Below are 12,346 nucleotides of genomic sequence, written 5' to 3' on the forward strand. Positions count from 1 at the left end.
CATTATTTGATGCCTTCTTTATAAGTGTATGTAATTCATCAGTGCCTGTTGACCTAGACTTCTGACCTACTATCCAATTCTGACCAATAATGCTGAACCTTCTCTATGCCTGGCCAACCTACATTGAATTTAGACACTTCAATACAGATTGTGATAGGGTCCTTCACTTAGATATACCACTGCTCTCCAAGTCCTCTATTGAGTCGCTTCTGGCTCCATTGAATCTCCAAGAATCCTAGCCACTAGTAAACACTCTCTCTATATATATATCCCACTTCCTTGCTTTGCTTCATTGCTTTAGGTCCTATTTTCTCACCATGCTGCCTCTGTCCTGGCATAAAAAACAGAATCCCTTGGAGAAGATAAAAATGTTGAGAAAACTTGGAAGAAAAGGAATTGGATAAAAGAATGGTAAACATCCTATAGGACATAGACGAGAGAAATGTGGGTATCTGAGTGTAATTCTCAGTGGTCTTCCTTTTCTTCCATCACCCAAGAACCCCAACTTATAACTAAACTCCACAAGGATAGGGGGTTTGTCTTGCCTATTGTTTTCTCTTGATTCTCCAAATTTTGTCTGGTGTCTGAACCACAGTAGAAGCCCTATAAACATTTGTCAGTGTATGAATGAGTTAATAAATGAATGATACCATCATCTGAGCAGTAACTGTACTGAAAACTAGTTTCCGTGAAAGTGTGAAGTTTTTAATCAAATGACCCACTAAAATGACCCACACATTGACTTTAATTAACATGTTTAATTCAAATTAGTTAACTACCTGGAAACAAATGTAAGCTTTAACAATCTGTTAAAATGTAAACAAAGTCACATTTAAGAATGCTACTCTGATTTATGCACTTTTAAAAGCAGAGTAACATTCTCTAGTAACAAATGCATACCTTTTATGACAAGTAACCATGTGTTTAGACCCTCACTACATATGTACATACCTATAGAGTTATTATGACACTGCTGGGTTCCTACTGCAGAGATTTTGATTTGAAATTTAAATTGTATATTCTTAGGGCCTTCCATCACTCTGCTTATGATCACAAAATGTTTAATTTGCCAACATGAGAAATTTGTGTTTATCAATGGGCAATTCACATGAAACATTACAGAAATATTACCTTCTATTTCAATCGCAACAGTAAGATGAGGTACTCTATTTAAATTGCTTTGAGTTGAACAAGGGTTCACTCTTCTGTAATGAACTTAGTCTAAGCTATAAACCATGATACATAAATTTCTAAAAGTATTTTAATTATTGGATTTTATTTATAAAATACAGTAAAACTGCTATATAAAAATATATTCACTTCAAATTTTGAAAAAGTGATTTGAAAAATCAAGAGATATAGGAATTAGTATTTAGATGTGATTTCTGTATCACATAATTGTGATGACACATAAACAGAAGAAGCAAATAGTTTTTGATTGGCATCAAGTTCTATAATTTGGACATAATAAGCTGATAATTTCCTGGTCTTCTAGTGAATCGGGGAATTCCGAACGTTCCTCTTTACAGGAACAATCAGAGGCAGGAGGCAAAAGATGGCAGCACTGAGTTGTTCCAAAACCTAACACTACACATGATCTTTTCACTTTGATTTTTAATATTATCCAATTGCACATTTGATATCTTAAGTTACAAATTATTTTAGAAGAATAGAAGTCACACATGTCCTGGTGAAATTAGCCACCGAGTAAACTGAATCAAAGTGGTCCAGGGCATTTCCTTAAACTCCCACCCTGCCCACCCACTAAAGAAGGCTATAGAGACTGCCTATGGGTCATTTCCAATTATTGCCTTTAGAAAATAAGGTGTGTTGTTGCTCATCCCCAAAATAACTCTAAATAACTTTAGAAAACCGTGTTCTCAGATCTATGTAAACATAAGACATTTTGGTCAGATAGCCTCTCTGCACCTATTTCCAATGTAATCCAAGTGTAACAGGTGTGCGCAGTCCCCCCTCCCTCATACATGACTTCTTGAGTTCAAAACTAATCTGACCAAAGCTAAGGTGGGAACAGACACCACACTTTAAAATGTAATGGGCCTAATGGATACTGTGCTGTGAATTCCTCTTGTACCAAGTACTCCGAGGTAATTGACCTGCCCTTCTGACATCTAAAATAGCAAATATAATTCAACATGTGCTGAAAAAGGCTCTGCAGTGTCTTCCTTCACAGAAATCAGAGTTATTTCAATATGGAGCTGGCTTTCAAACTTGGAGCTACGCTGGAGAACTACTTTTGGAGGTGAGACCAAGCCTGTGCATGCACATCCAACCCGAGGGGTACAAGGATTAAAGATAAACATTTGCACCGCTTCCAGAAGTCCTTGCTTCCACCTATTTAACCTGTATAAAATTTTCTTCATTTGCTCCTGCTTCAGACTATATTTTACTCCAAAGTACACTAAATAATAGCCCTGAATAAATATTCAAATCACATGACTTTGTTGAATAATGTTTTCTGACACGAAAGAGAAGCACTTCGCTGCTGAGACTCATCGGCCCCCAGATCCCTCTAATACAGTTTCCTGTGTTCTGTCATGCTTCTCTGGGTCTCGGAAGCCAGCCCTGGAGAGGGATGGAGTGGGGCGATCACAACCCCAGGCTGTCAGCGGGTTGGACCTACAGGATGAGGGATAGTGACTGGTGGCCTAATTAGGAGAGCCACCTGCCTTGGCTCCTGGGCAGGCTGTGCTCTGTTTGGCCGAAGGGACAGGTTGAAGGCCCAGAGAAATTCCATGTCACATGGCACAGGTCTTGTTTTCTAACAGCCTTTCACTGTTTACTACGGAGATTCTACGTGCTGAATTTTAGCAAGAGAGGTATAGAGAAGTGCGGGTGGAGTCAATGAGCTCTGAAAACAAGCGATGATAGAAAAAAAACAGTCTGAAAATGAAAACAGTGTCGGGTATACAGAAAGCCCATGGGTAAGGCACAGGTGAGGGTTTCTATTTTAGCCCAGAGAAGGGAAAGAGGAGGGGGAAGGGAAGGTGGCAGAGGGGCTGAAATAGCAAGAGGAGGAGCGGGAGCAGGAGCCGGAGGAGAACCCTATCTCAGCAGTGCATTCCAGTTTCAGGCTAGACAGGGGTCTCTCTTGCAGAAAGTTTACATCCATTCCAGATTCGAAACCAGACGGATTTTGTTTAAGGAAGAAAGTCTTTCCACCTGCAAAAACATGTTCAATGTAAGCACTGGAGGTGACTAACCCTGGAAGGGAGCTGTAGGGAAGATTGCAGACGGATGTCCTGCCTTCCTGCTCTAGAACCCTAGGATTTGGGAGCATCCACTTCCACCCAGAAGCATGCACACTCAGCCTGCCCCATCCCCCGCCCCCGTGCACACACAAGCCATTCTAGAACCCCCTCCGCCCTCGCCCCTTTGTTTGCAGGATGACGGCTACCCCACACAGTAAACTGTCAGCATCTGGCCCGTGAACGAAGGAACCGGCCCTTTGAGAACGGGTTCAAACTGGGGTTGCAGGCCTTCCCCGGGTCCCTTCCAGCTCTCTTGCGGGGTTCCCGAGCATGCTCCCGTCTCTGGGCCAAGGTGTGCGTTCCCAGGGATGCTCGGCCCTCTCCCAGCCCGCGTCCTCCTCCCCTCTCTCCCACTGCTGCCGCCGCTGCTGCCACGAAAACCAGGAGAAGTGGAGCGCGCACGGCGAAGCGCGGCGCTCTGGCGGCGGCACTGGGCATGCTCGGCGCCCTGGGCAGGTTTGGGCGGCTGGGCGGACGCTTCCTCACTTGCCGGGCGCCCGAGCCGGCCGCAGAGGCTTAGCTGGAGGTTGGGGCAGCTGCGCCACGGGAGGAGCCTCGCCCTCGGCGGAGGCAGCAGCAGCGGCACAGGTGGCGCGGGAGGCGGGTTGGGCGCAGCAAGGGAGCGCTCGGCGCCCGGCGCCGCGGCGGCCCCAGGCTCGCGCCCGCGGCGGCGGCCAGCGGACTGGAGCGGCGGGCGCGGCGGTGACGGCAGCTTTCGCAGCCTGATCGGCAGCAGCGGTACCCGGAGCCTCGAGGAGCCCGCAGGAGCCTCGAGCTCGTGGAGCCAGCCGAGCCGGGCAGGGGGCGCTGCGGTCGCCGTGTTCCGAGGGGCTGCCTGGCCGGGCGCTGCGCACTCGCGTGGGGAGCCGCCTCTCCCCCGCGGCGCTCGCCCCTGCTCCCCGCCAGCATCACTTGTCCCGCGGCAGCACTCAGACAACAAAAGCGGAAGATGCTGCAGTTGGGCAAGGTCAGGACCTTGCCCTGAAGCCGGGCGGCGGTACGCACGCATTTCCCTGGACTGAGAAACTGTCGCTGGTGGCGGGTGCATGTTCCCGAGGAAGCAGTCAGGCGCCGCGCCGTTCGGTGAGTTGCCTGCGCGGGGCTGCTGGGGCCGGCACATCCTTCTCCTCCTCGCCGTGGTCCTCCTCGCAGCCAGTGGGGGTTGGTCCTGGACTGCTGTCCGGGTGGCGGTGGCGGCGGCGGCAGCTGCGTGGACCTGCCATCCCGGGGAGGACCGCGATTGCTCTGGGTCCCCTCTGGGAAGACAGCTCTGCCTAGAATGGGGGCCAGGGTTAGTGTCTTTCTTGAAGCGGTTAGCAAGTGGCTTCTCTACGTGCTCCCCCCTCCCTGCCACTCATCTCCCCCAGAGGAGGCGTATATAGGGCAACAGCAACAATACTGCTCCCCGCCACCCTCAAGAACATAACCGTTGCATATATGACGTCCCTAATATAGAGGATAAGACGGGGTGGGGGTGGGGAAGACTTCCCTCCAGTCTTTTGCCCTTATGTTCAATGTCATTACGATGTTTGACTAGAACAAAATGGAAATACTTAGTCATTTGCGTCCGTGGCCATTCCTTTGGTCTTCTGTTGCTTGCCAGACCCACAGCCCCTTGGTCTATATTTAGCGGTTTCAGGGCAAGCGTTTTCAGCTCGATTCACAGGTTTCGGGGGCTTCTGCGTCCTGACAATAGATAGCGAGGCTCTGGAAAGCGCCGCTGAAACACAGGTTTGGAAAGGTGTGAATGTGCACGGGAGGTTGCGATGCGATATTTGGGTGACTGGTAGTTAATGGTAAAAAGCAAGCTTCTTTTCTTTCTTTCTTTTTTTTTTTTTTTTTGCCGACTTTCCTCTTATTTTGGTGGGTAATGTGTTTCCATCGATTGCTACTCAGCTGCTTGGAGCCACTACGTTCTGAATTAAGTCATTAGAGGTGGTGCAGCCTTCCTGGTCTGTACTGTAGGAAAACAGTCTCAGGGATTGGGGCGTGTGTGCGTGTCTGTGTGTTTCCCACAAAGAACACTTACTTCCCAAATGCCTAAAGTTGTGTCTCACTGTAAATGTGGGAGTAGTGAAGGGTGTGGAAAAAGAGAAAAAGAGGAGCAGGTTGTGGTTCCAAGGTGTTTTCCCCCCTTGCATGCTTCGGTTGAACTGATCTGATTTGCTTTGGCCCTGAAAGGCGTTATTAACATGCATGCCTAATGTTATCAAGTAAATATGCTGGTTTAAGAAGAGGGATATGTTATACACGTAATAGTGAGCCTGACACGCAGAGATTTTCACTTTTACGAACTATGTGACGGATATGCAAAACGCTGGGAATTTTCTGCACCGACTTCCGTGGAAATAGGGAGGTGCTGAAACTACCCTAAGAGTTACCTCATTGTGCATCCCTACATCAGTACCTTAGGCTAATGCTGGTAGTTCAGTTCATCTCTTTGGTGTTAGTAATTCTCCTACAGGATTAAAAGGCTTTAGAGCTGTACCACTGATAAAATCCCATACGTATTTGATATGAGTGGTGTCGAATTACAGGGATGAAACCGTGCATGGTGCCGGGCACTACTCTTGGGGAATTATGACAGATAGGGGCAGACATCCTCAAATATGGACTAGCTGCTTTCAAGTGCTGTCCAATCTCCTTGCCACATGCAGAATGACTTTTCACTCTTTTGGGGGAGAATGTTAAGAGGCATCCTTACTGGTCTGTGGGTTACAGGATGTCAGGGCTTGAATGAAGATGATTACATTTAGACTCAGATGTTGCCATTGAGGAGGCCTTCAATTAGACGGCTAAGAAGTCTCAGCATTGCAGAGACTAGGAAGGTCTACACAGCTGGAGTTAAGTGAGCAGTGTGATTAGGTTTATCAATATCGTGTTAGTTTCACCTTTTTCACACTCAGAGAACTTTCGAGAGCACTTTGAACATGCTGTTTTGCTCACTGCACGTTTTATCATACAATTTCTTTGAAAAACAAGCACTATATGAAGGAGACATTCATTTCTTTCTTCTTTTTTGTCTGCTGTTACAGATTTAAATGTGATTTTTAAAGGGCTAGTAGAAATTGTTCTCTGCCTATGTGTGCAGACAGAGAGCAGCTGGGAGGCATGGGGAAAACTACGTGTACTGTATATGTGAGTTTTATTTTATGTTGTGGATTGAAAACGATAGTACCCAATTGAATGGCAATTGCAGCAACTACATGAGGTTGTTGCTTTAATAAAATTGTCATAGTCTTGGGGAAAGGAGTTATTTAATTTGGTGGATGTTTGTATACTTCTATAACCTAATCATTATAGATGTCACTAGTGTTTTCATTGTAATAAAAGTCATGTACGGTATTATAGTATAAATTACAGTATTTCCATCAACCTCATACCTTTCATAGTCAGGCTAATTCCTTCTCCCAGGGAAATGATTCATCAGAGAGAAAAAATGAAATTCAAATGATATTAAGTGGAAAATGCAATTTTTAGTTTTGTTAACTAATCCTGAGGATAATATCTCTTTCAAAATGACCTTTAAAATGAAAAATGAAGTTATAATATTCTCCAATATAACACTGCTTTTAACATATAATCGAATATACAGTGCTCTTCCTGAAATTGTTATAGAACTTGCTAGTTACTGCTGTGCTTCTTCAAAGTTGTCTTTTGTGTAGTATGCCTTGATGTGGATTGGTGATGAGTTCTTCACAGTGATTTCATCAGGTTGTCCTCTGTAAGAAACATTAAAACTAGGTTTGAAATAATGTATTATATTTATTGGTCCATAAAATCAGGTGTATACTTTGTATGAACCATATGTCTGACTGCAGCAAGGCTATTGAACTACATTAGGAACCGTTGTGAAGTATTCTTTTTCTTTCCTTTTTCTGATGATTAGCCAGAAGCAGATAAAGGGCACTCATTTGTTTCTCCATGAATATTATTTACCCTCCTTCAGTGGGGAATTGGTGTTGCTAGGACCACTCTTCCTAAAATTTTCATTTTTTTAAATAGAGATTTTATTTTTTAAATAACATGGTTTTGTGTTCTCACACTCAAACACTGTAATTCAGAGGATGACTTACCATGAGAAAACAAGCAGATATTTTTAAATCCAGTACTTTCCTGGGAGATATGGTACATTGGCTCTTTGCTGGCCGATTTACAATTCAGAAACATGCTTTCAAGCCAGATTTCTCAGTTGGTTTCCATCATCCATATTGTGAAGGTGTCCTCAGGGCCACGGTTCTTTCATGGCTTTGTGAAAAGTGTCGGGTGGATGCGGGTGAAAAGTCAGTTTGAGTGGGAATAGTTCATGGTACTTGTTGCTGGCTCCAAGTTTATCTGGTTATGTGCCAAAGCAACAGCATTTTATATTAATGTAAAATATTAAACATGTCATAGATAAATAGTTTCTATCACATTGTCTGCCAATCTAGCTTACTGATTAAATAAACTGCCTGGTTGGGTTTAATGAATCCAATCATATTCACAAACAGTACCTTCCACACAGGAAACTCACAGAAGTATTTTATCCTACTGTGCTTTTAGTTCATTAATAATGGTAAAACTCATAACAAAAATGTGTAGTTATGACACCTCCAGTTATTTGTCTTTTGATCACATAGTAGTTAAATGTAATTTCAGGCTCCATATCATGGTTAATTGGTTTGTAGGAAATGTCTGAGCTATATTAGGATATTAAAGTCATATTCTGTACCAATTAGTTTCTGACAAATTGGAAAGAATGGCTGAGTAGGTGAAGGACTGCTGCCCGCCACTTCCCATGTTAGACGGACATTCACCTGTATCCCTTGGCAAGATGTTTGAAAAGTTATCTGTAAAAGGAATTACATATATTGAAACTTATTATTCCATTATTGTTATTTCACATTACAAATGTATTTCGAGAGGAAAAGTTGAGCTGTGCCCTCAAATAGATACATATACATAATATTGTGATGCAGATATAATATCGGAATGTGTATTAGTAATCGGTGCTGTTCTGGGTTCTGCTTCCAGCAGGTGTTGATGTGGAGAGGGCACTGGCCGAGGATGGGTCCCAACTCTGCCTGTTCTTAACTTGGTCTTCGGCCATTTATGCGACCCTCAGATTTTAGCTCAGGGTTTTAGTTATAAAATGGGTGCAATAAGACAAAATATCTCAAAAGATAGGTTTCAGATAAAGTAAGTGCATCTATAAGAGGCTTATACATTGGAAAATTTGTAGAAACACAAGAGATATAGCTATGTCTTATGATGGATGCTGTGCTTCATCTCTGTATCATAGAAATATGTTATACAGGTCACCACCCTCCACCAAAGGCTATTAGATGGATATATTCTCACCCATATTGTAATATTGTGATATTACTCATATTGTAGTATTACTGTATTATGCAGATTTACATATAAAATATATCAAAGTTTCTACTCTGCAACATAACAGTCCTTTGTATATACATATAGTATTAAGCTAAAAGAGAAGTAAAATTTATCTCCCAGCAATATTATTTAAAAAGATTCTGCTCTTATAGGCAGAAATGGCAGGACTTTGATACTCTTATATTATTACCTGATGAAAATCAAATTTTCTACAATTAATATCAGACAAAGAATATTATAGATCATTGAATAAGCATAACTCATGGTGGGGTCCAGTGTTAAACATCTGCCCTGTTTAGAACTACAGAGCATGAGTTCCATCACAATATCACTGTCACAAAAAAATAAACTTGAAACAGCGAAATGTATGACAGAAGTAAAAGGCCCACAGCGACCCACCCTACTCCACTCCACCTCCTATTAAACCAAGTTCTTGAAAAAGAAGTGAAAGTGTGTTTATTGGTATCTTTTGAAAATAAATGTCCATTTTCACATGTCATTTCATTCTTAGTAGCTTCAGTGAAGTACCCAACTTACCTGGGTGTGATTATACCCAGCTCCTGCACAGTACGGCTCTGAACTTCAGTGACATGATTTGATTACAATAACACTTGGAATGTATCTTAGAATTTGTTACAGATTGTGACCTGTGTAACAGGAGACTAATTTATCTTCAGTCAGAAAAACATTTTGACAATAAACACAGTTATTTATATTCAAATTTATGTGTTGTTGTGGGAGCCGCTGCCAATTATACTTGCCCAGAGTAAAATAAATATTATAATAAAAGACCTTTGTATTTTTTTGGATGAAATAGGCAAGTGAGCCAGTTATGTTTGGCGAAATAAATGAGTCAAAATTTCTAGGAGTTTCGGATGGTACTGGAACAGATAGATGGGTTGTTTAGTTTATAGCATTAGATTACGGAAATAGTTAATGCTGTCATTTAAATTAATAAATACATTAGTCCTGCATAAGTACTGGTTAAAGTTTCATCATTATTAACAGTTTTGCTTAATGTGGTTATTATTGACTCTCCTTAGGAATTTGGTCCAATAGGTATATATGAAGAAAAATTTATTTGCTATACAGGTTTTATATAACTTATTATTTTGGTCCAGGAGCCTCTTCTTAATCTTATCATACTTACTGTAATCTTTTCTCATTTAAATATGCAACAAGATAAATGACAGAAAGGTACATATTTATCTTAAATTACAAAATGTGCAGAAATATGGAGTGTTTTGTATCTTTAAGGATCTTGATAAATATCACCTTCACCAACACTTCTAGGTTTTGAGTAAGTTGGAATATTGGGAGAAAAATTATATAAAGGAGTAGCTACCAAAGGTGAAGTGTTAGTTCAATCATATATAGTTTGGTATGATGCCAAATGACACCCCAGCACCTTGTCCTTCCTCCCTCCTCACAGGGACAGAGCTGCCTCTGAGCCCTAGAGCCTTGATCTCCATAGGCAGGGAGATCTCCAAGGGAAGAAGGAAGAGCAAGCCAACCTGCTCCCTTTATTCTTCAGAGTCAGGGAAAGTGAAAGGCTGGAGAAAGGCCAGAGGTGTTCCATTCATTAAGTTCCCTTCACCTGGAAGGAAGCATCACAAGTAGGGAAGAAGTGTTCCTCAGTGACATGGTTTTTAAAGAATTCAAGTTGAGGAATATAATAGCTTTCCTCAACTTATTATATCCTTTCGGGATATAATAGCTTTCACAGTATTTTGCTTAGTACTTGAGCTTATTAAATATTTCATGGTATTTTGACATTGTATCAGGAATTATCAGGGGAGTGTCTAATGTCCTGGCTGATTTATAGAGAGTGTGGTCCATGAAATTCAGCAGATTTATGAATTGCTAACTTTAAAATAACTCACTCAGTATTTCTTCCTTACTCCCTGTGTTAGATTTTGACTGCCAGTAGTTGGGTGGCTTTGGAAGTGATGAGAATTAGGTGTAAAAAGGACAGAGTCAAAATCTGACTTCCCAAACCATACATAAATGATGATCTGTGATAGCTTTCATCCACAGCACTTTCCATGTCAGTGTTGATGATTAGAGTTTGGTCGTTGTTTAATGTTTTAACTTTTAATAAGAGCGGTCATGGGCCCTGTCAATGAAGAAGAAAAAAGTGAATTTCCAAATAGACACAATGTTTTATTTGACTCTAAGCATGACTACTCAACCTAAAAAAAGCTCACTTCTTAAAATAAATTTTATTCTTCTCTCTCAGATATTTTATTTGGGCTTTCAAACATTAGAGTAACATAGCAGTTATTACCTTCAGTAACACAGAATAATTTAATTTCCAGGAAGAGTAATGTCTTTGGCAGCAAACCAAGTCTTACAAATAGAAAAGAGCCAGAATGCAGCCTCTCATCTCTCACACAGTGTTCACTGGGGCTGAGCATGGTCTTTGTGGAGTCCCTGGGGGAGGGAGTGGGGGAGTTGTCCAGAAAGGCGTACAGGTGTCATGGGCAGCCTCAGAGACGGTAGAAATCGTGTCAGACTTACCCGGGACTTGCAAGGTGGTACAGGAAGCCAGGGGCATGCAGAGCATCAAGGAGATAGTCTGGCTTGAGTTGCGTTCAAAAGAATAATGTGAAATCCATGGTCGGTGCCTAGATACATCATGGCACCTCAGTCCAAAGAGGTGCTACATGCAGCTACAAGGTATCTTTCCAAAGCATAACTGTATGAGAAGTATTCACGGTACCGAAGGTTAAGAAGAAAGTCAGGCAAACAACTATTGACTGTGATACCCAGAATACACACCCACACACATGCCCACACAAACCAAAAGCAGAGCAGTTATGGTGGGGTTTCAAGTGTGTTGTTCTTTTCATATTATCTTTTTGTCAGATACATCTTAGTTTGATATACGTTGCAATGGAAAAGCATGTCTTTAAATTTTTGAAGATACTATATATTTGCTTTGGAATAAATTTTATAAACCAGTGGGATGCCTGACTGAAAATGTACAAGGTTTATTCTTCTCGAAGTGCATTTTCTACATACTCTAATTAGTGCCGTACCTAGATTTTCTTTTTAAATTTAAGCTGTATTGAGTAGGTTTAGCAAGCTGGTATCTTCTTGAGGACTCTGCAGCACATCAATGAAATATTCTTTTTCAAAAATTTTTTTTTTCTGTTTTCAGAAGTAACACATGGTCATTAACATTTTGAAAATGTAGAGACGATTAAAAAAAAGTTTAAGTTCATGCATAAACTCAAGCCTCAGAAGTGACTCAATTTTTATCAGAAATTCTACCTCAGATATGTTTTTTAATTTAGAAGAGATCTCATAGTCTGTTTTGTTACTTTTTAATATGGAGGGAAGCTTTTAATAGGTATTCGTTTTTAGTGTCTGGTTTTTATATTTTTTGTAACATCATTTACTTAAATAACTTGCTATTTCTGGATATTGATGGCATTTTCTTTTTTTTTTTGGCAGTATATACGATGCTGTGATTAAAGGCAAATAGTTTTCATTAAGTTATTTCTATAGATTAATTCCAAGAACTTGATGTTTTCAAGACTGTTGATATTGTTGTCAAATTGTTCTTTAGAAATATAAATGTAATTTATATTTCTTTTGGCAAAGCTGGAGTATTGCCAGTTTCCCCATGATTTTGGCAACCTTAGGTATTTTAACTAAAAACAAACAACAAATTCTGATTATATGAGGGTGAT

General features: G+C 41.4%; 1 protein-coding gene across 1 annotated transcript in view; it reads left to right on the top strand.

Moving 5' to 3' along the window:
* The first annotated feature begins 3,775 nt into the window (after positions 1–3,775).
* The window catches only part of CTNND2 (catenin delta 2), an 841,098-nt gene continuing 832,527 nt past the window's right edge, over positions 3,776–12,346 (top strand). Inside the window, exon 1 of the mRNA XM_053657171.1 lies at positions 3,776–4,355. Coding sequence (XP_053513146.1) covers positions 4,319–4,355 — 37 coding nt within the window. The 5' untranslated portion in view covers positions 3,776–4,318. The remainder of the gene's footprint in view (positions 4,356–12,346) is intronic.

This window comes from Artibeus jamaicensis, unplaced genomic scaffold (genome assembly GCF_021234435.1).
Source record: "Artibeus jamaicensis isolate MK-2021 breed Jamaican fruit bat unplaced genomic scaffold, CSHL_Jam_final scaffold_369, whole genome shotgun sequence".
In the NCBI taxonomy this organism is placed as follows: domain Eukaryota; kingdom Metazoa; phylum Chordata; class Mammalia; order Chiroptera; family Phyllostomidae; genus Artibeus; species Artibeus jamaicensis.